This window comes from Talpa europaea (genome assembly GCF_964194135.1).
Source record: "Talpa europaea genome assembly, chromosome: 13".
In the NCBI taxonomy this organism is placed as follows: domain Eukaryota; kingdom Metazoa; phylum Chordata; class Mammalia; order Eulipotyphla; family Talpidae; genus Talpa; species Talpa europaea.
The window spans coordinates 8,440,311-8,462,669 of record NC_140080.1 but is presented as its reverse complement, the minus strand read 5'-3'; the positions used below and the strand labels follow the sequence as shown (position 1 = coordinate 8,462,669).

At 38.8% G+C, this 22,359-nt stretch overlaps 1 protein-coding gene across 1 annotated transcript in view; it reads left to right on the top strand.

Moving 5' to 3' along the window:
- ARSJ (arylsulfatase family member J) overlaps positions 1–21,003 on the top strand; it is a gene marked incomplete at both ends in the record, with an annotated part of 57,646 nt that extends 36,643 nt beyond the window's left edge. The window contains 2 exons of the mRNA XM_084251955.1: positions 19,279–20,679; positions 20,814–21,003. Coding sequence (XP_084108081.1) covers positions 19,279–20,679; positions 20,814–21,003 — 1,591 coding nt within the window. The remainder of the gene's footprint in view (positions 1–19,278; positions 20,680–20,813) is intronic.
- Between the last annotated feature and the right edge of the window lie 1,356 nt (positions 21,004–22,359).

Below are 22,359 nucleotides of genomic sequence, written 5' to 3'. Positions count from 1 at the left end.
GCTTAATGTAGCTTGGGATTTGTCAGGACACCAAAATTGTGTCTTACAGAAATTGCTTGATACATGTTGGTTGCATGGATTAGGAGAGCTCCAGGGATACAGGATGCTAGGGAGGAGTAGAGTTAGGAACATGTGGTCTGGGAAGTGACTAGACATAAAGACAAAATAAGATCAGCACTGAGTGTGCAAAGAGGTGGGGACTTGCTGGAAGTGTGGAGGGACTCCCTGGCAGCTTGCAGGGCTCAGAATACCCGAAGGAAAAAAGTATACCTAACAAGAGTAGCAGTGGTTTTGATGTTCACGAGTAGAAAGGTGGAGTATTCATAAGAATGGAGTCTTAACTTTTGCTAGAAAATTCTGCCTTGGATCACTTTCAGATTGATGACATTCAGTAAAAATTTAGCCTAAGCTGATTCTTAGATTATGAAACAAAAGTCTTGTTTAGAGAATGGATTAATGAGTTTTGTGAGATCTAGGCTGATACTATGATTCCAGGAATCCATGTACATGTTCCCATTGACTGCTTGGGAAAATCTGGAGTTTCACATGATGTGATTTATTGATAATTTCCTCTTGCCCGTATTTCCTTCCAGTTCCCCAGAGTCTAAACTTCACTAATAAAATTTAGCTTTATCGTAATTATATGACAGGGACTTAGTGCTCTGAGTGAACCAATTTTCTGGTTTATGTACCAGCTTTAATTATTTAAAAACACATTTATACCTGAATGGCCTGCTTAGGAATGGAAATGAGCTTATTTCCAGCTGTCTAAGGAATATCACATTGTGTAAGTTTCTGAGATATTTTCTTCTTCTTCGTTCCTTGTATCCTTTTCTTCTGACTTTCTGGTAAATTCTCTTTGTTGTTGATTTTGAAGCTGTGATGGCCACTTACCTTCTGGGTTTCTTATTTGTTACTCATACTCTTCATTCTTATCTGTTTGGGATTGATGGCACCATCACTCCTGTGCTTATATTTCACTCTTTTTAGATTCAGCCATTAAATTGCACTTAAATTTCTGCTTCGTCCAGATACTCCCTGCTTTCCAACTCAATTCTAATTTTTGTTTCAATCTTGTTACAATTATTACTTGTTTTCTTGCAGGAATCCTGAGCCCCTTGACTTGAGTTCTTGCTTGGATGCAATGCTTCCCCAGGGAAGAAGCATGTTTAACTTGTCCCCATTCAAAAATAATCTACAGATAATTTTTAATTATGGTTAGATAAAAATAGTTTCTTGGGAACACTTATTTTAAGTAAGTTTTAGTAACATAATAAAATGAGAAATGGACCAGGGAAAAGCACATTTATCTTTTTTTGAGGTGTGGAAACAATGGCTATAACTTTCATTTATTAACTTATTTATTTATTCATTTATTTGATTGAGGTCATCCTGTACATGATTCAGAGACAGAGGATCACTCTTCTTTAGATGCATGTCACCACAATCCACCCAGCACCATGGCACCCACCATAGCACCCCCCCCAAACTTGGCTTTCCCCTCATCCTCACCTTCTGGTAGCCTCAGTTCTACAGTCATATTTCTAGAGCTTGCGTTTTGTTTTGTCTGACCCTTTGTTTTGTTTCCCTTATATTTCACATATGAGCAGCACCATCCCATTTTTGTCTCTCTCCTCTGACTGCCTTCACTCAGCACTTTCCTCTCTACTCCCACCTTTGTCACAGCTCATTTGGCCTCCTTCTCTCTGCTTAGTTGTTTCAGTTATCTCATTGATTCTTTCTCCTCCACTTTTCGCTTAATGGTAGATCGTGGTAGGTATAAGAGTAGAGTAGAATCATAAATGACGAGGAAAAATTCATTCTTACTCTTTTGTTCTTATTCAAAATGTTAAAGATGGGCGACAGCAAAGGAAACTAAGCCATCCACAGTATTTATTTTCATGCATATTTACGTGCACTTCTACTGACTACTGTTAGTAGATTTGGAAATATGTGTGAACTATTTTGAAAAATCAGATTACAAAGCACTACTAAATTGTTTTTTTTTAAAAATTCATTTATTTTTATACAAGACCTGGGGTACAGGCTAGAGGTGCAGGAGGGAGAGAGGATTCACCAGAGACAGAGTGGGGAGCAGAACAGGCAGATGGACTGAAATACACTGCTGAGGGGAGCAGCAGGCGAGTCAGGAGAAGTCTGCCACACCATGTGGGTATCTCCCTGGTCTGCCGGAAATCAAACCTGCGCTGCAGAGGCTGGGGACAGCCAGTCTCTTTGCTCAACCCGCTGCACCACTGGGGAGGCTCCAGTACTAAATTGTTGACATTTAATGAGGTAATGGTTACCTTTTAAGTTTACAGGACTCAGGCTTTGGTATTTGAATTTCTAGCCACTGCATTAAAAATTTGATCTTTTCCTTAGAAATATTCTTAGTAGCAAGAAGCACAGATACAGAATTACACCAGATTACTTATTTATTAATGTACAAATCAAATTGTCTTTTGGTATAGCATGTTTCTGTGGTGACATAGCTGATGCATTCATTCTCTGCTTGAATAAGAGCCAAATTATTAGCAAAAGCTGGTTAGTGAAGCTAGAACTGGTGAAAATGCACAATATGATCCTTACGTTTTATGGTTTCCAAAATTTGGTCACAAACAACTTTGAATTGAAAAATTAGCAGATGTCCCCAATATATCTTCTGCATATGCACGTGTGTATCTGTGTGTGTGTATTCCATGTCATATATTACATATAAAATAATATTTAATATACATTATAAGAACTAATATCCCTGAAACAGAAATTTTATAAGAATGATAAAACACTTACACTTTTTTTCTGTACTGTACCTGCTTTGGGGTTGACACATCATATCCAGTGTGGAAACCACTTACCAAGCACTTGCCCCTTTGCTATGGAGATAAGCCTGTCTCAGGAACTGGGCAGGTGAAAGAGTCCAATAACTTGGGCCCCCAAATGACAGAGCAGTCTCTGAGATGCAAAAAGAAAGACTGGCCTTCTGACTTCTGTCCTCGTTCTGACTTACACCTTCCATTCTTCCAGAGTCCAGCTCTGACCGGGGCCAGGTGTCCACAAAGACGGGACGGCTTAAGCGAAGTGGAGGGATGAGGAGAGGAGGGAGATGAGGTAGATGAGGTAGTTAGGAGACCTGACACTTGATCAGGGTGCAGATAAATAAATAAATAAATCTCCAGGGACTATGTCCTTGAACTTTCTCAAACTGCCATCATTTGCATTCCCATATCACACTGGCATTACCCCTATTTAAGCAGAGAAAACACTGAATTGAAGTTACATGGGCATTTACCTTAGCATATATTAGTTGGCTCTATACTCCTTGAATAAGGTGCTGTCTTTCTTATGTTTGTTCAAGTAGCACATTGTAGGGAAGAGAGAAAGGGAAGAAGGTAGATAGGAAAGGAGGGATCAGAAAAGTCATAAAATGAAAAAGAATTATGAAGGGTGGGGCAGACGCAAATATTGTTTAAAAATGAACAATGATGTAAAAAATAAAAAAATATTAAAAAATCTTTCCCCTTTAAGCAAACAAAAGTAAATATATGCTTCATGTATTTCATTATAAGAAGATTAAGGACATAAATTTGAAGTGTTATAGTTATGATATAAAATAAAAACAAATTATCTTTATTTCCAGCTATTCATCTCAATGTTCCTGTCTAATTTATTTCTTATGGTGATTTTAGAATTTTATATGACTTTGATATCCAAATTTCAACCATATGCATTGCTCTGGGAATATATTTAGTATTTTATTGATTATAAGATGTCATTTATAGTAGAGAATCCAATGTATTATAAAAAACATAACATTTCTTAAAACAATCCTACGTGATAAATTCTGCTCTTATTATCATATTACGTATGCAGAAACTAAATGATAAATTCTGCTCTTATTATCATATTACATATGCAGAAACTGATAAATTCTGCTCTTATTATCATATTGCATATGCAGAAACTAAATGTACAGAGAAGTCAACTTCACATTAGTGATAAGCTCTGGCAGTAAAATTTGAATCTAGTCTGTCTTACTCTAGAGAAGTTCAGAAGGACTTTCACCTAGCAATATAATCAGTCTGTAGCTGTGCTCCAATATGGTAACCACTAGCTGTATGTGACTATTGATAATTTGAAATGTGACTAATATAACTGAGATGCTGACTATTAATTTTTAACTTAATTAGTTTTAATATAAATAGGTAAATATGACTAGTTGCTTCCATGTTGGAGAGCACAATTCAAAAACCTAATTCTAAATCACCATATTCTGTCACCGCCCCTGCTTTTAAATAGGGACAATGTAATAAGATGTCCACAGGTGCATGCCACAGATGCTGGTTAGCTAAACAACTAGTTCAGCCTAGGTATCCTCAGAAGAAAGTGAAAGAAGAGTAGGAAAACAGTTTTCCAGCTTATACTTTTAATGAATAGAGAGAATCTAATGTTAACTAGAGAAACTTGTCTATAACTTTCATCCTGAAATGAAACTCTTTACCACTTTCTTATTTCTTGCCATAATATTTTCTTTTCAAGAATATATTTAATTCCACTCACTCCACTCTATACAAGACTGAAGGTTTAAAATCTCTTTTCTCCAAAATTCAGCCTCTATATTATTTTTCCCTGAAAATTGAAGAAATGCTGTTACCATTTCAGAAGAATTAATCTCTAGGGTACTTTTTTGAGTATCTTTCATTATTCCAAGTAAGAGTTTGTATTAGTCAATGATCTCCAGGGAATCAGAACTAACACAGTATATACACTCTGGAGATAACTGGCTCATGCAGTTGTGGAGGTTAATGAGGCTAAAATCTGCCGGTAGGCTAGAAGCACAGACAAGAGTTGGTGCTGCCATTCAGGTCTGAAGGTACAGGCTAGATTCCCTCTTCTTCAGAGGTCAGTAGTCTATTAAGGCCTTCAGCTGATTAGAATATGACCCCCCAAGTTATGGAAGGTAATCTACTTCACTCAAGTCTGCTGATTTAAATGTTAATAGTATTTTTAAAAATCATATGCGCAAAAACCTCTAGAATGTTTGAGCCATGGCATAGCCAGGTTGACATAAAATTAGCCATCACTTAATTTGCTCAACATTTTTGTACGCAGTACAATGACTCATGTACTGCATACATGATTCCAATCATACAATACATTGGAAGGAAATTAAGTAAATTGCTTTTATGTAATCAAGCAAACCAGACATACTCAATAAATTCCCCGGTAGACTTTATCAACTCCATATTAATATTACATTGTTTCCATATTAATATTAATCCCATATTCTATATTAATATTACATTGTTTCATGGTGTTCTAAGGCTGAATGGCACTATCTAATTATTTTCAAATGCCACTTTCCTATTTTCTCTAATATATGAGTGAAAGTATGAAGATTGCTCTAAATATTATTATTTTACCTTTGGTGAAAATAAACAATGATTGATGGTAGCTGAATCTCCCATTATTTCCGGGACTAGTATATTCATAAAAAGTAAAAGCATAATGACAGAGCAATGGGATGATAATATGTTTCACATGCCATAATTAAACATAGAACAATAGCTAATCATGAAGGAATAATTAGCATGTTTATTAATAATCCTGTTTATATTTCTAGTAAGAAAAATGAAGTGTTAAGGTACATTTCTTTATTAATTGCAAACTCTTAATACTTAAATTATTTAAAATCGAATAACAATATTTGATTTGATGTGAGTCTTTAATTTCACATCAGCTCACTACTTTTCTGATGTAGCCTCATTGAATAGGACATGAGGTTACTTAAGCAAAGGGCTGCCCTGAAGAAAGAGAAGTAGAGAGAGGTCTTCTGCCTTATTTAAGGTTCTTCCCTGGCTGGACATTTCTTTTGTTACTGTTTTGCTCTCTGTCACACTTGAATGGGGCCAGTGCAAGACTAAAGAAAACTTCTTTGTACTTGCTGTTTGTAAAGGGGAGGAAGGGACCACTGTGTAGGTTTTCTGATCCCATGCAGACTGGGTAAAGGAGGAGTCAGAGTCCTCAGTGGTTTTTTGCAGGTCTTTTATTGGGGTTCACCAGGCATATGGCAGGCAGGGGTGCTGGCTGGGGTGCCCCCAGCAAGTCTTCACTCTATCTGGGCTCTCTGGCGTTGGTTCTGCTGCTTCTCGGCTTCTCTTTCAGCTGCTGCTGCTGTTGGCATCCCGTGATGCCGCCCTTAAAAGCACGGTCTCAGCCCAGGTGAATCCCATCTACCTATGCCCACACCCTATTCCAGGTGCCCGCCATCAGGCCTGCATTCAGAACAAGAATCCATCATCTATCCTGATGGCGGGAGGGCAGAAAAGCCTGACATTTTTCCTTACCCTACACTGTTCCAGTGTGGTGTCTGCCCTGGCTAACTCTTTAAGCTCTTTGGGAATTCATTGCCATTTGCCTATTTGTATAGAGTCATCACCTTATGAAGCATCTCCTAGGTTTGCCTTTCCTAGTTGTAGTCACCAGGCTGTCTGCTTGTGACCTTCGTGAAAGATGAAATTTTATGTTGGGTTTGGTTAGAAACTGCTGAGTGCAGTCTTTGTTAGTAGTTTGCTGACTGGAAAGTCAGACTCACCTAACTTAGTGAGTGTAGCTTTCTCTAAGAAGAAGCGCTATGGTATGTGAGTTTAAACAACACAAGATTAGTGAGATTATTCCTAGGTTAATCATCACTAATCACTAAACTGGTGACTTCTTCGGTAGCCTGGATGGACAAACCTGTTTAATAAGCTTTGTGATTAACCCACTGTAGGGTAAGGAAAAATGTCAGGCTTTTCTGCCCTCCCGCCATCAGGATGGATGGTGGATCCTTGAGGTCCTGAATGCAGGCCTGATGGCGGCACCTGGAGTAGGGTGTGGGCATAGGTAGATGGGATTCACCTGGGCTGAGACTGCTTTTTAAGGGCGGCGTCACAGGGATGCCAGCAGAAGCCGAAAGAGAAGCCGAGAGAGAAGCCAAGAAGCAGATGCAGAGATCACTGGAGAGCCCAAATACAGTGAGGATTTGCTGGGGGCTGGGAGGCCTGCCAGCCTCTTGGCCCCCCAGCACCCCTGCCTGCTGTGTACCGGGTAAATCCCAATGAAAGACCTGCAAAAAAAACCACTGAGGACTCTGACTCCTCCTTTACCTGGTCTGCTGGATATTAGAAAACCTGCACTGTGGTCTTCCTGACCATACACCCACCTTCTTGGTTAAAAATTACAGTCCTGGCAGATTGTGTCATTTCAGGTGAATAACTCTGAGGTCATCTTGTCCCTTCTCAATAAACATTAAATAGATGCTTTGTCTTTCAAGATAATAAGGAAAAGGGTGTGTATAAACGGAAAGAACCTTACCTAAATCCTGTACACACACCACTGACCCCCAGCCACCCGGTTTCTGTGTCCTTCCTTCTGTTCCTGGAATGAGTCATAATCAGTTATTTCTACCGAGGACGTGTGTCCACAAGATTCTCTTTTCTCAAGGCTTGTTATCAAATACCATGGTTTCCCTTAGTTTCTCTTCATTTTCACCAAAGCTGACTCCTAGTTTAAAGTTTATCATTTTTTCTTTCTACACTCTGGTTTCACAGGCTGAGTATAATGAGAAATAAGTAACTCCATGGGCTAAGCTTCAGTTTGACATTTGCAAATTCCAATTTGACCAGCAATAAGAAAGAGAACAGGCAAGATAATAGTTCCTAGCCCAAGGGTGGTATCTCATTTTGCTTTGGTTTGGTTTTGGTTTCATTTGCACACAGCAGAGCGAGAGGGAGGAGAATGAAGCAAGTTGACAGAACCTTGGATAAGAAAGGGATAAGGGGAGAGAAAATGGACATAAATAGTTATAACTGACATTTTCATAAAATTGTACAATTTAAAATGTTTTATAGATTTTATTTCATCCTAACCAAAAACAAGGAAAAAAATCCTATGGAATTGCAGTATTACTATTACTAATATCTCTTGTACATATGAAGAGACTCAGGCCACTAGAATCAGGAATCACATTGAGGAATTTTGTTTCCTAAGATTGTGGACTTTTCTTGAATCAATAAAGATTTATTGATTCAAGAACCAGGGCACAGGCCAGATGCACAGGAGGGTGAGAGGATTCACCAGAGACAGAGCGGGGAACAGAACAGGCAGACTGACGAAATACACTGCTGAGGGGAGTAGCGGGCACGGCAGGAGAGGTCTGCTGTGCCATGTGGGTATCTTGCCTGCCGGCCGGGATCAAACCCAAACTGCAGAAGCTGAGAACAGCTTCACAGTGCTGCACTCTACTGCCTGCATCACCAGGGGAGGCCCAAGATTGTATTGTGGACTTTTCTGAGCACAGCAAAGGCTGGCTTGTTTCCACAGTAGGTACTGGAAAACTTCCTGTGATGTAAAGATTGGGCAGATGTTCATGGATAAAGGAAGACATCTACTAACCCCTCCACCAACCTTATTTTTAACACAGAAAGTACACATTTTCCACCAGAAATGGGTGGTCGCCTCCTTGGGGATGTTGAGGCAAGTTTGCCCCTCCCCAACACCCGCCCCCACACCCACTCCCTTCCACTCCCCAAGCCCGCCCCTGACATCCACAGGGCAAACCTTTTGCAGAAAAGACAGAGAACACTTGTCAGGGAGCAGTGAAGCAAATCCTCGGAACCATCCAGTCGTGCCCTTGACAGCCTACCAGCAGCAAACCCTCTCCTCAGTAACTCTTCTGCCCTTATAATGATTACTTTTCCCTTCACTGGTAATTTTTGGATAACTTCCATGGGGAAAAAAATATGATCTCTATTATCAGAGTGCTACCCAACTGCTTTGCATATCCAGTGAAGTCAGGAAAGAGGAAACTACCTCCCTGAAACAAGAAGGATGAAGGTTAACTGTCCTGAAGTTAGATAGTGTGAGTTACTGCTAGTTACTGATACTGCCAGTGTGAATTTCCTTCCCTATGTTGTTTTGTCAGGGCAATAGGTTTTATCTACTGGAGATCTTTGTGACATATTTATTTTCCTTTTTCACTTCCATTTTTTAAAAAAATTATTTTCAAAAATAATTATTATTATCTATGATGAAATAGTTCATTTGTGCTTAAAATTTGAGAATGACATAAAGAATGTTCTGGGCATTTTCTACAGAAAGGAGAAAGTTGTATGAAAAAAATTATGTAAAATATCACCATGCTACTGTACATGTGCTATACAAAGGTGATCTATAATAATCATTAGGGCAGAGAATTCAGTTTTATTTGCTATTTTATTTCTCTCATTTAATGTTATTTATAAAATTCAGCACTTCTGATTATAAAAGAACAGTTCCACATCCTTCTGTGTCAGCACCGCTTGTTAATACTCCATTTTCATAATTCTAAACTATTAAAATAGTTGAATATCTGGATTCAGAATTAATAGTCATTATTAGAATTTAGAAAAGCCACCAAGAGAAGGGCAAGGTCACAGGTAGAAATCTTTGAATTTATCATTTAGGGAAAAAAAATTATTTCGTATATGTCAGTTGGTGCCTGTGTTCTATTTCTAATGATGACTGCATGAAAATGGATGAAACTGGCCTTGAGAAATTGGCTGTACCAATTAAGGCAGGTTTTGCTCAATAACACTCATTATCCTTAGTTGAAACTGCTTTATAACATGGAATTATAAACATGCCTTAAAATAATGCAAATTTACTGGAAGTGCAGTAAACCCAGTTGTCTTGAGGAATAAGCTATTCTCTTTTAAACTTTGTCTAAAACATAATTATTTTCTTCTTTTGATACAAAGGATATCACAACCTGGCCAAAACATTGGAAACTTATTTATCATAAGCTTTCAAAATCCTTTATGCTCCCCCACAGCACGGTGCCTAGAATATGGTCAGATTGTAATATAATAAATGCAGTTTTTGTTAAATTGAGTCTGGGGATTTTCCCTGGAGAATGCCATCCTTTTCTCTAGTAACCATCCTGAGTTTCAGTTTGTTTCACATGGCCCACAGCTAAGATATTGATTATGTTCCACATGAGCTTGACAAAAAAAAACTTTTTCACCTATGTATGCCTCATTTCAGATGAAAAGATACCAGGTATCTGAAAGATTGTTTGTTTTTTTTTCTTAAAAAGATTTTATTTATTTATTTATACAATCACTGGGTACAGTCAGAAGCACGGGAGGGTGAGCGAATCCACCAGAGACAGAGCGAGGAGCAGACAGGCAGACTGACGAAGTACACTGCTGAGGGGAGCAGCGGGCAAGGCAGGAGAGGTCTGCGTGCCATGTGGGTTGCTCTGACACCTGCAGGGATCGAACCGGCACTTCAGGGGAGGTTAAGAGGAAATAATTCTGTAGTTCTGCTTAAGAATGTAAGAATGTTAATACTTTTTTGTTGGGCTAATTCCATGAGAAGCCCCCTGGTAAACCTAAATCTTGAGCGCTTCATAATTTTTTCTTTCATGAAAGTAGAATTCCAAGGAAAATGTCTGCCTTCTTAATTCTACCTCCTATCTCTAGGGGAATAATTGAAAGATGATGGATGGATGGCAGAGGAAAGTGAGAGATTATATTTTCAAAATAAGTAAAAGGATTTTTAAATTTGTCTTTCAGAATCTATATCTTACTTTGAGATTTTTTTACTAATAACAATAAGATATTAAAGATAGTTTCCTTAATGTTTTCTGTTTCTGGAACAAAACTGGTAACGTGAAATGTAGCTTGAAATTTAGCTCCAGTCTGGCCTAGACCTCTCAATACCTCTCCGTTTAGAATAGAGATTACATTTTCACATTTAAAAAGTTGATTGAATAATACTCTGTGGTAGTGGTTAGGATAGCGAGGAAAATTGAAATTTTATTTTCACAGTAGGGGGATGCTCTTCTTTATGAACTATTTGTCTTTGAAACAGTCCCTGTAAATTAAATCATTTTAACACATCTCTAGAGTTTCCTCTTAAATTTTACTGTGTAAATAAATAATTCTACAGCTGGGAAATCTATTAATGATGAATGAACATGCATTTAGAGATGCTTGGCAGTTTTTAATTTCTATTTTATGTCTTTTTTTTTTTTTAGTGGTGTATAGAAAGTGTAAATCTTCATAGGAATCATTGCAAATAAGAAAGAAACCATGAGGGAAAACAGTGACTACAAACGAAATTTCCAGAAAGAGATTTAATGTGATTTTTTAGCCAGGTTTCTAATGAGACCAAGAACATCTGATCAGTGATGTAAAAATATTAACATATTGTGGATGAGCAGGAAAATTACAGGGACAAGCGGTAGGTCTTCAAAGAAAGAAATTTTAAAAGTTACTTGGCAACAAATCCTTTTGTTTAATACTAACGGAACATTTTCTCTAGATTTGAGGGGATAATTACAGAACTCATGGAGCTCATCCTATTCCCTTTCTTCTGGTCTAAAGGTGGTCTCTTGAGAAGGTAGCCCTGTTAGGAAGAATATTCCTTGGTTGGATATATACGTGTGCTTTATTTGGCATTTAGGGTCTTTTGTGATTTTTGTTGTTGTTATTGTTGTTTTCATTTTAAAAAATTAATTGCCTTGGTAAAATCAGTATTTTACATAATAAGAATAAGCCAGCTTTTTTGAGATCTGTTCATGTAAATTGCATTTATACATAAATTTATTTTTTTTAATTTAATTTATTTATTTATACAAGCACTGGGTACAGTCAGAAGCATGGGAGGGTGACAGAATTCACCAGAGCCAGAGCGGGGAACAGAACAGGTAGATTGACGAAATACACTGCTGAAGGGAGAAGTGGGCCCAGCAGGAGAGGTCTGTGTGCCATGTGGGACCCTCGCCAGTGGCCGGGGATTGAACCGGCGCTGCAGAGGCTGCAGGCAGCTTCCCAGCCCAGAGCTCAACTGCTGCACCACCAGGGGAGGCCCCTATATACATAAATTTATATAACAAAAAGTAAAAGCTCCCACTTTTCCCACAATCATTTGTCCTGGAAATAATCATGCCTAACAGCTTTTCTTTAAATTTTGTCTTACTCATTCTCTCTCTATGAATATATGTACACTGTCATTCATTCATATATTCATTCCTTCATTCAACAAATATGTACTGCTGTCTTATTAAGAACCAGGTATTGATCAAGATGATACAGACAGAGCAGTGAATGACTATCCTCGTGAGAGTCTCACATTTTTTGCAGCAACATGGATGGCGCTGGAAGGGATCATGCTCAGCGAAATAAGCCAGAAAGAAAAAGAAAAATACCGGATGGTCTCACTCATAGCAGGAATCTAGAAAACTTAAATAAGGGACCAGGAAAATGAATAACTATAAGAAAGTGAAAATCAAAATCAACAAAAAACTATGAGCCAGAGACGCTTTTGGGGGGATGGGGGGGGCGGAAGGGGAGGGTTTGGGGTCAGAATGGGGGGGTTGCAATTGTATGGGGAATATAAAAATAAAATTTATTATTTAAAAAAAAAAACAACTTTTAAAAAATATACCCAGCTGTCCTTTCACCCAACAATACTTCACAAACACTTCTCCACATCAGCCCTCACAAGTGCACAATTCTCTTTTTTTTCATCTTTATATCTTGAAATAGTCTCTTGTCACCATTTATGCTTTTTCACTCCCCATCCATGACTGAGCACACTAAAATCTAGATTCCTCCGCACACCATTCTACTAAACTATGATTCCTCAGGTCATAGATGCTTATTGCCAAGTTCAGTTGATGCTTTACAATTCTCACCTTCCTTGTCTTCTCTACAGTGTATGATACGATGGACTCTCTAAATCTCTCATGCACTATTCTTTCACAGGAACCTGTCTTTTCTCCTACATGGTGATATTTCCTGGTAGGTCTTTGCCCTGCTTCCCCTCCACCACCACCCCAGCCCCCTTCAGTGTCCAGTCTGTCTTTAAATAGTTTCATGTACTGCCATGAACTCATCTACCACCTATTTGCTAATGGATCTCAACTCTTTAAGTTATTTCCTCCTACACACGCTCTGATAGATATCTTACAGGTGCGCCCCGACTAAACGCAGGCAGGATTCATCACCCTCCCCTTAATTCCTATTCCTCTTCCTGGATTTGTTAATTTATTGCACAAATCTTCCTTTCACCCAGCTATTCAGAGCAGACACTTTGGACTATTTTTTTTTCCTACTTTCTGAGCAACTTTCATATACACCCAATACAATATTAACATCCATAGTTGCCATGCTATATATACATCATGCCCCCATGCTTTATTTGTCTTATAACTGGAAGTTTGTGCCTTTTGATCCCTTTCACCCATTTTTCCCCTTACAAAAATCCCCTCTATTGCCTAGTAACCACCCATCTTTATTTGTTTTAGATTCCACATGTAAGCTAGAACATGCAGCTTCTGTCTTTCTCTCTCTGACTTCACTTACTGTCTGCAACCCTATCGAATGTCCCTCATTCTAAATGCTAATCACCACCCATTCTCACTACCACCCATCTCAGTTATCTTTTAGATTAGGGCAAATTTCTCTGCATATGTCTTATTTTGCTACAATCCACCCTTCATACTAAAATCAGAGTGGTTTTTCTAATGCAAACCTTCTATTGTGTTATTCTCTTTTCAAATGTATTTCTGTGGCTTCCTTTGAGTATTACATCAAGTACAAAAATCTGGGTATCCTATATGCTGTGACACAACTCTAATTTGGTACCTACTTATCTCTGTAGTCTCAACTGCTGTCAAGACATGTGTGAATCTCACTAATATTCTGAGTTATTAATCCATGGAGGGTCAAACCCTAGCTCTCTTTTTGATTTTGAACAGTCTGCTCCTCTTAGTGAAACACTGTCTTTGCCTTCTCTTCAGCTCTTCACTTGGATGACAACTCCTTCACAAATCAACTCAGACTGAGGTTCCCTTGTGAATCTGTCCTTTTGTGCCTGCTGCCTTGATGAGTGGTTTAAGATGATGTAACTTATATACACGATGAAATAATACACAGCCATTTGTGGCAACGTGGATAGAACTGGAAGGGGATTATGCTAAGCAAAATAAGCCAGAAGGAGAGAAAAGCATATAAGTGGTTTCACTTACATGTGGAATACTAAGAAACAAAACTAAACGTCAGACAGAACCAAACCAATAACATAATCTAGAAATATAGCTGTAGAATTGATGCTTGTAGAAGTGAAAGAGAGAGAGCAAAGTGTGGAGCAAGCAAATGGAGTATGATAGGGGACTGTGGGTACCTGGGTGGTGGGTGTAGAGTGGTAGCATACATGTAAGGGCTGTGAGTCTATATTTTTGAATCACATACAGTGTTGTAAACCAACAAAAATATTTTCAATAAATACAAAAATGAAATAATCTGTTTTTCCATGTTCACCCAGCTGTCCTTGTGAATGTACATATCAAACAGGGCCCTTCTGAGTGCTATTGGAGACCGTATCTCTGGTGTGGCATTTAATTCTCTGTCTGTCTATCCTACTAGGCTAGAAACACCCAAACCTAGTGGTATCTGGCCCATTGTAGGTGAAGAAGTGTCAACTAAGTAATTTATTTTTAAAACTATACCTGGTTTTCCATTTCATGAATGAGCGCCTATTCATGAGGTAGAAATCTAGATATAGATTTGTTGTGACACCCCTCCCCTACATCTACCCCTGTCAGAAGATTTAGTTAACTGAAAGATGAAATTGAGGTCTATAATTAGAATTACAGTCTTTGAAACAAGAGTTTTTGGAAGGAAGTGATAAAGACACACCTTTCAGAATATCGAAAATTAATACTATTTTTCTAACCTGAAATTTACCTGCATGATGTATGACTTGTAAGCTATAATCTCTTGCACCTGCATCCTTCCCTTTGAAATATCAATTTCTAGAGCTTCCCTGGTGGCGCAGCAGTTGAGCGCTGGGTTGCGAAGCTGCCCACAGTCTCTGCAGTGCCGGTTCGATCCCCGGCCGCCGGCGAGGGTCCCACATGGCGCGCAGACCTCTCCTGCCGCCCGCTGCTCCCCTTAGCAGTGTACTTCGTCAGTCTGTCTACTCTGCTCTCCCCTCTGGCTCTGGTGAATTCTCTCACCCTCCCGTGCTTCTGACTGTACCCAGTGCTTGTATAAACAAATAAATAAATATTTATAAATAAATAATTAAATAAATAAATAAAATAAAATATCAATTTCTACTGCACCACTGGGTGATTTTGCGTTCTCTAACCATTCTGAAGTTCAGAGTCTGCATGAATCTATTAGATTCTTATTTTATCCCTATAACTATCTCATATTTATAAGGATGCATTAAATATGTAATTGTATTAAAACAATATTCATGTATTAGACAAAGGAGAATATAGAAACTGCTACACTAACGGCACAACTCACATTTTTTTCTTTTTCTTGATGGGAAAGTGAGAATAATAACTATTGATTTTAATAAATTTGGCATCCACTCTAGCTTTGCTATTGTTCCTGTAGGATTTTCTTTAATGGTAGCCAAAAAGTGACTAAAAAAGCCACTGAATTTCAAATTTAGCTTATTTTTGAGCCAATGAGATGACAACATTCACAAAATATTATGTGGAAAAGCTATTTTTAAAGTTACCTTTATATTATGTAAAGAATGTTGTTAAACATCTAGTGACATGTGGTGAAAACTTCTTTATCAAATACCTAAATGTAATAATATAAACCTGATTTTGTAAAACTGCTCTGAGGTTGCATTTCTTTTTTTTTTAAGATTCATTTATTTATGCATATAAGAACTGGGGTACAGGCCAGAGGTGTTGGGGAGGCAGTGACAGGATTCAGCAGAGACAGAATAGGGAACAGAACAGGCAGATTGAGGTATGGCAGACCTCTCCTGTCGTGCCTACTGCTCCCCTCAGCAGTATATTTCGGTTGTCTGCCTGTTCTGTTCCCTGCTCTGTCTCTGGTGAATTCTCTCACCCTCCTGTGCCTCTGGCCTGTACCCCAGATCTTGTATAAAAATAAATAAATCTTTAAAAAAAAAAAAGTCAGATTGAGTGAAATACACTGCTGAGGGGAGCAGCAGGCAAAACAGGAGAGGTCTGCTGCGCCATGTGGGTCACCTCCCTGGCCAGGGGTCTAACTCGTGTTGCAGAGGCTGTGAATAGTTTCATAGGTTGCATCTTAACCCCTTGTGCCACCAGAGAGGCCCCTGAGGTTGCATTTCTTTATGAAAATATTCACCCAGGGTCCCTGACCCGTGGATTCCTAGAGTAAGAAGGAACCTAAGAGGCATATCTTTTACAGATGATCATTCAATCTATTTTGTGGGAGGTTTTTTCTTCTCTTTTCTTTTTCAGAACCTCCCTTTTTGCATTAAATTGAAATCTGCCTCTGTGTACTCTTTTCCATTAGTCCCATTGTATACTTTGGAATGAAACAGAGATCAGCTGAATGCCCACCACTCACCAGTGTGTACAAACCACAGATCTGAAAGTCATTCTTGATTTTTTTCATTTCCTCTCCCACCACCCTCCCATCATCCATTGAGCCCTCCAGTCATAAACCCAAAAGAGGCATTGATCCTGGATTATCCACTTATTGCCATTTGTCCTGCCACTAGATGGTAGTCCAAGCCACCATCGTCTTTGAGCTACACTGCATTAATCATCTTCCAGGCAACCTCTGTGTTCCATTTGTCATGTCTCTACAGCCTACTTTTTATGCCAGTGGTCAAATTGGAGCACAAGAACCCAGGGCAACACAGGATAATTCATTAGGATACAGGAAGAAATACCAGAAATTCTATTTATATTGTCTTTAATCTCATCATTTTAAATCGCTATTTTGTTCTATTATGTTTTTTCACATTCGTAAATTAGTACAGTTGCACATGTGTGTGAGTCATAAATAAATACATATTTATTGGGAGTATGTGCTTAAATATTGAATACTGCATTTCACATATGTTCCAGTTAGCATAGAGTAGGATATTACTTCTCAGAAATAGCCTTTGCACAGTGCCTTTTCCATAATGTAACATCTTACTAGCATTTTAGCTTCCATTTTTCTCTTTGACTTTTTATTCAATTTATAATCTGATATAGCCAACATCCCAGATCCATTTTCAGTCTTAAATAACTGATATGCAAACAATTGACTTCCCTTCTCCGCCCACCATCCCCTGGATCCCTGTCCCCATCCCTCCCTCCTCTTAACCTCAGAGTCCTCAGGATATGTGTTGATATGTGTGTTTCCTGGCCTGTTTTATAGATGATGAAACTGGGGATCAGAGGGGTTAAGTATTGCCAAAAGGCACACAGCTCATAAGCGGTGGAGCAGATTCAAACCCCTGTCTATCCAACCCCCAAACTTGGACTCTTAACTCACATGCCAAATTCTACCCCAAACACTCTCCCATTTGGCACCAGAGGTTCAAACTCACTTACACAAGAACTTCCCTGAAAAGCTCCCTTCTGTTGTAATCTGCTGCCAGACTTTTTGTTTGTTGGTGGCGAGTTCCAATATGAAACCGTTCTATTTGGTGCAAACAGAAAGCTGAATTGATTATTAGAAATTTCTTATTTATCTACTAACACTAGATTTCCTGAAAGCTGCAGACCTCTTCTTTGCTACTCTAATGTGTGTGAACATTTCCTGTAGTTTACACTTCTTGATCCCTTTGTCTTTAGTATGAGGAGAGAAAATGTCCAATTTAATTAGAAAGACTTGAATTATGTCTGCTGTTGAATGACTTGAATAGACACCCTGGCCATTTACATTTTCTGCACAGAACAATTGTTTAGTTAATAGTTCGCACCTATGAACCCCTCCCCAAATTCTTATCCATATAGGGATCTCCTTTCTGAAATTTCCTCAGCATTGGCAATGACAATATTGCTGATTTGCCAACTACTTCTACAGAGTTAATGGCTTCTCAGTGAATGGTTTAAGTTCAGACTGGACCAAAAGTTATCAAGGACTGTAACACCATCTTCTGCATTGGGTGCTAAATGATGCTTCTCTGAGGTTGATTGCATCATACTTGACCATGCCTGGGATTGTTGTGCAGCCTGAACAGCTGAGAGGTCCTCAGAGTGGACAGGACAGTGTGAACACTATGTCACCGCAAGGGAACATGTAGCACTAAGCTCTGACAGACCAGCAGGACATTCCTGCAGCTGACACTCCAGTGTGTACTCTCATTTGAACATTTAAAAAAAATTTGAACTGTTTACCTGAGGTATAGATGACATGTTGGCTTTTCAGTGTAAATTAATTTGGAAAAAAAACAAATTTGTTTTTGGATATTACACTTGTAATTTACTTCCAAGAATATTTTCACATTTACACTGACACTCTCTACAACCTTTATTTCTTAAGAATTTTTGTGTTTTCTATTTAAAAAGTTTTTTGAGCATATATAAAGTATAGAATCTTGTAAATAACTATATAGATTCTTTTAATTATTTATATAATAACAGTAGATACTCTTAAAATGTCATAAAGTAATAGGCACATCTTGACCCAATTGAAAGTTCATATACTTCTGAGCAAAAAGCCCCGGCAAAACAATCTTATAAGATGAATATTGTGAGGAATTAACATTCACTTAATTTTAATATATAGAAAGGGTCCCCAAGTCTTTTTAGTGATATCAAAAATGAATGTAATTTTCCTTTAAAAGGAACACTGAAAAACATATGAAAGACCTCATTTCCTGCTATTTTGATGGAAAGTTTAATTTCTCCTTTGACCAGCTAAAACATGTACTGTAAAAGTTTTTCTCAACTGTAATGTATTGTGAATCAAACACTTTTTTTTTTCTCTTAACAGAGAAGTACTAGTTGGGAACTAAAAGTAAAATATAGTTTGACAATGAAAAAGGAGATTTTTGTATATATATTTTAGTACTTCAGAATTAACTCAAAATAATAATGGTAGAAAATGATTTAGGAGCTAAAGTGAGTTCCCTAGACCATGAATAACAATAGCAGTACTCTGAGATTTATATCCTTTCTATTCTCTTGTTTCTTTTCTATGTCATATAATGAATTAGATGATTGTTTGTTCAAATTAATTCTGTTACCAAAACTTTAAAAAATGCTTGAGGTGACTAGTGAAATCTTAGTTTGAAAAGTACAGACTTAGTCAAGTGTATGTCATATATTAAATACAAAGTTAATGAAGGTACGACTTTCAAGTCTTTGGTGGAAATGCTGAATCAATGATATTTTATTGGGGGTGCAGTTTGTCTTCATAGAAACATTATTGAGTAAAGAATCGTTGCTTCCTGTAGAATATTGCTTTAATTCCATACTGATAAAACTTTCACTCTTTTGCAAAGGTATCAGATCCACACCGGCCTTCAGCATTCTATCATTAGACCTACCCAACCCAACTGTTTACCTCTGGACAATGCAACCCTACCTCAGAAGCTGAAGGAGGTCGGATATTCAACACATATGGTTGGCAAGTGGCATCTGGGTTTTTATAGAAGAGAATGCATGCCCACCAAGAGAGGATTTGACACCTTTTTTGGCTCCCTCTTGGGCAGTGGTGATTATTACACACACTACAAATGTGATAGTCCCGGCATGTGTGGCTATGACTTGTACGAGAATGACAGCGCGGCCTGGGACTATGACAATGGCATTTACTCCACACAGATGTACACCCAGAGAGTGCAGCAGATCTTAGCGTCCCATGACCCCAGGAAGCCCATATTTTTATATATTGCCTACCAAGCGGTTCACTCACCACTGCAAGCCCCTGGCAAGTATTTTGAACACTACCGGTCCATTATCAACATAAACAGGCGGAGGTATGCCGCCATGCTCTCCTGCTTAGACGAAGCGATCAACAATGTGACCCTGGCTCTGCAGAGGTATGGTTTCTATAACAACAGCATTATCATCTACTCCTCAGATAATGGTGGCCAGCCCACGGCAGGAGGGAGTAACTGGCCTCTCAGAGGCAGCAAGGGAACGTACTGGGAAGGAGGCGTCCGGGCTGTTGGCTTTGTGCACAGCCCACTTCTGAAAAACAAGGGCACAGTGTGTAAAGAGCTTGTGCACATCACAGACTGGTACCCCACTCTGATTTCACTGGCCGAAGGGCAGATTGATGAAGACATCCAGCTGGATGGCTACGACATCTGGGAGACCATCAGTGAAGGCCTTCGCTCCCCCCGCATGGATATCTTGCACAATATTGACCCCATTTACACCAAGGCTAAAAATGGCTCCTGGGCAGCAGGCTATGGGATCTGGAACACGGCCATCCAGTCAGCCATCAGGGTACAGCACTGGAAACTGCTCACTGGAAACCCCGGCTACAGCGACTGGGTTCCCCCTCAGTCCTTCAGCAACCTGGGGCCCAACCGGTGGCACAACGAGCGGATTACCCTGTCCACTGGCAAGACGGTGTGGCTCTTCAACATCACAGCAGACCCGTACGAGAGAGTGGACCTGTCCAGCAGGTACCCCGGGATCGTGAAGCAGCTCCTCCGGAGGCTCTCCCAGTTCAACAAAACCGCAGTGCCTGTCAGGTACCCCCCCAAAGACCCCAGAAGTAACCCTCGGCTCAACGGAGGAGTCTGGGGACCATGGTATAAAGAAGAAAACCAGAAAAAGAGGCCACGCAAAAATAAGGCTGAGAAAAAGCAGAAGAAAAGTAAGACAAAGAAGAAACAGCAGAAAGCAGGTTGGTTCCCCAGTTGTCATGGAGGTGTCATACCTGGTTCAGGGCAAATAGTTTTTTCCTGTTTGGTTAAACTTTAATCGGTTCTTAGTCTTTCATCTGTTTTCTAGGTAAACCAGCAAATTTGACTCAATAATATCCCCACCATGAGCATCGGACTCTCTCCTGTTGTGCCAGCAGTGGCTTCTGCCACCTGGCTGCCCGGAACCCCGAGCTGCACCTGCCAAAGATGCCTCGAGCCAGCCACGCCAAGAGGAGAGGAGCTGCTCTCTCTCTTGCTCCTGCACAGAAGGTGGTCAGTATCGAGTGCAACCTTGTTCTTCAGTCAGTCGACCAAATCTATGCTTTAAATTATAACCGGGGACCATGACCTGCAATGGATGAACATCCTGGTTTGATGGAAATTTTAGGATAGCTTGATTAAAAACTCCCTTCTTGGATAAAATGTAGTCAGAGTTTGTGACACCATAAAGACCTTGAAAAATGTATTTTCTTAATGAATTTCTATGTCTCGATCATAGGACACTTGACTCTTTTAATTAATTCTATTTCACGTATCATTTCCTTTCCTGTGAAAATAAGCTGTTTTTCTCACATGCGAACAGCTTGTACCTCATTTTATCACGCATGAGGGGATGGCAAATACGAGTGAGCACACAGCCAAAGCATGAATGTACCTGTTTTCTAAAGGCTTTAACAGAATGATGTTTCAGTACAAAGTGCATAATTTATTTTTACAGAAAAAAAGATTAATTATTTTGCCTTCATAAAAGTTTTGCAAATGACTTTTAATTATTTTATTTTTATTTTATACATAGCATTAGAAGAGATTTATTTCATATCTTCAAGGTTACCAAGCACTGTAATACTTTAAATGACTGTAATGCTCTATGAATTCATGGACTATAAAAAGAAAATCAGAAAAAAATGATGACCATTGTTCAACCATTATTTTGAATGTACTAAGATAAATATATGCTTTAAATAATAGTTGGAAATTCAATGTTTGTACAGTCGAGAGACAACTTTATTGCTTCTATCAAAAGCATTTTATTTATGTATCTTTATTAAAATGACTTATTTTATGATACTAGCAAGTTTAGTGTTGCATTTGTGATTGGACTCCTAGTTAAAACTCTTTTATTCACCTCAGCAAAATTCTTTACAGAGAGGCTACTGAAGGTTATGTTTCCAGACAACCATAGTTCCTACTGTTGTAGGAACTTTACAAATAAGAGACGCTTCCAACTGGCTGTCGCATGAGGAAAATGTTCTCTTGTTAATAACTGACCTTTATAATGACCCTGTTCTTATAAATAGTGGGAAAAATGGGGAGATACAGAGGAATAAAAATTCAGATCCTTCCTGGTGTAGTTAAACATCTAGTGAGAACTCACACACTCAAGTACCATGAGGAGGAGTAAGGAAGAATGATCTGTCATGAGGATGATCACGGGTCACCGACAAGCCGTGATGGGTGTTCCTTCTGATGCAGAAGACTCGAGTTCTCATAGTTTGCTTTTAAAAAAATCATAGGTTGCTAGAGAACGATGTGTGAATTCCCAACTGTGCTAACCAAATATGCGAGGTGGCATGGCAACATGCAATTAAGTGCATCTCCATCAGAATTCAAAAGAAGGCCTGCCTGTCATAGTTTATGAACTTGTGCAGAAGCATTTATATACAGATGGGCAAAATGATTAAAATTTCTAAATTTTATGATTTC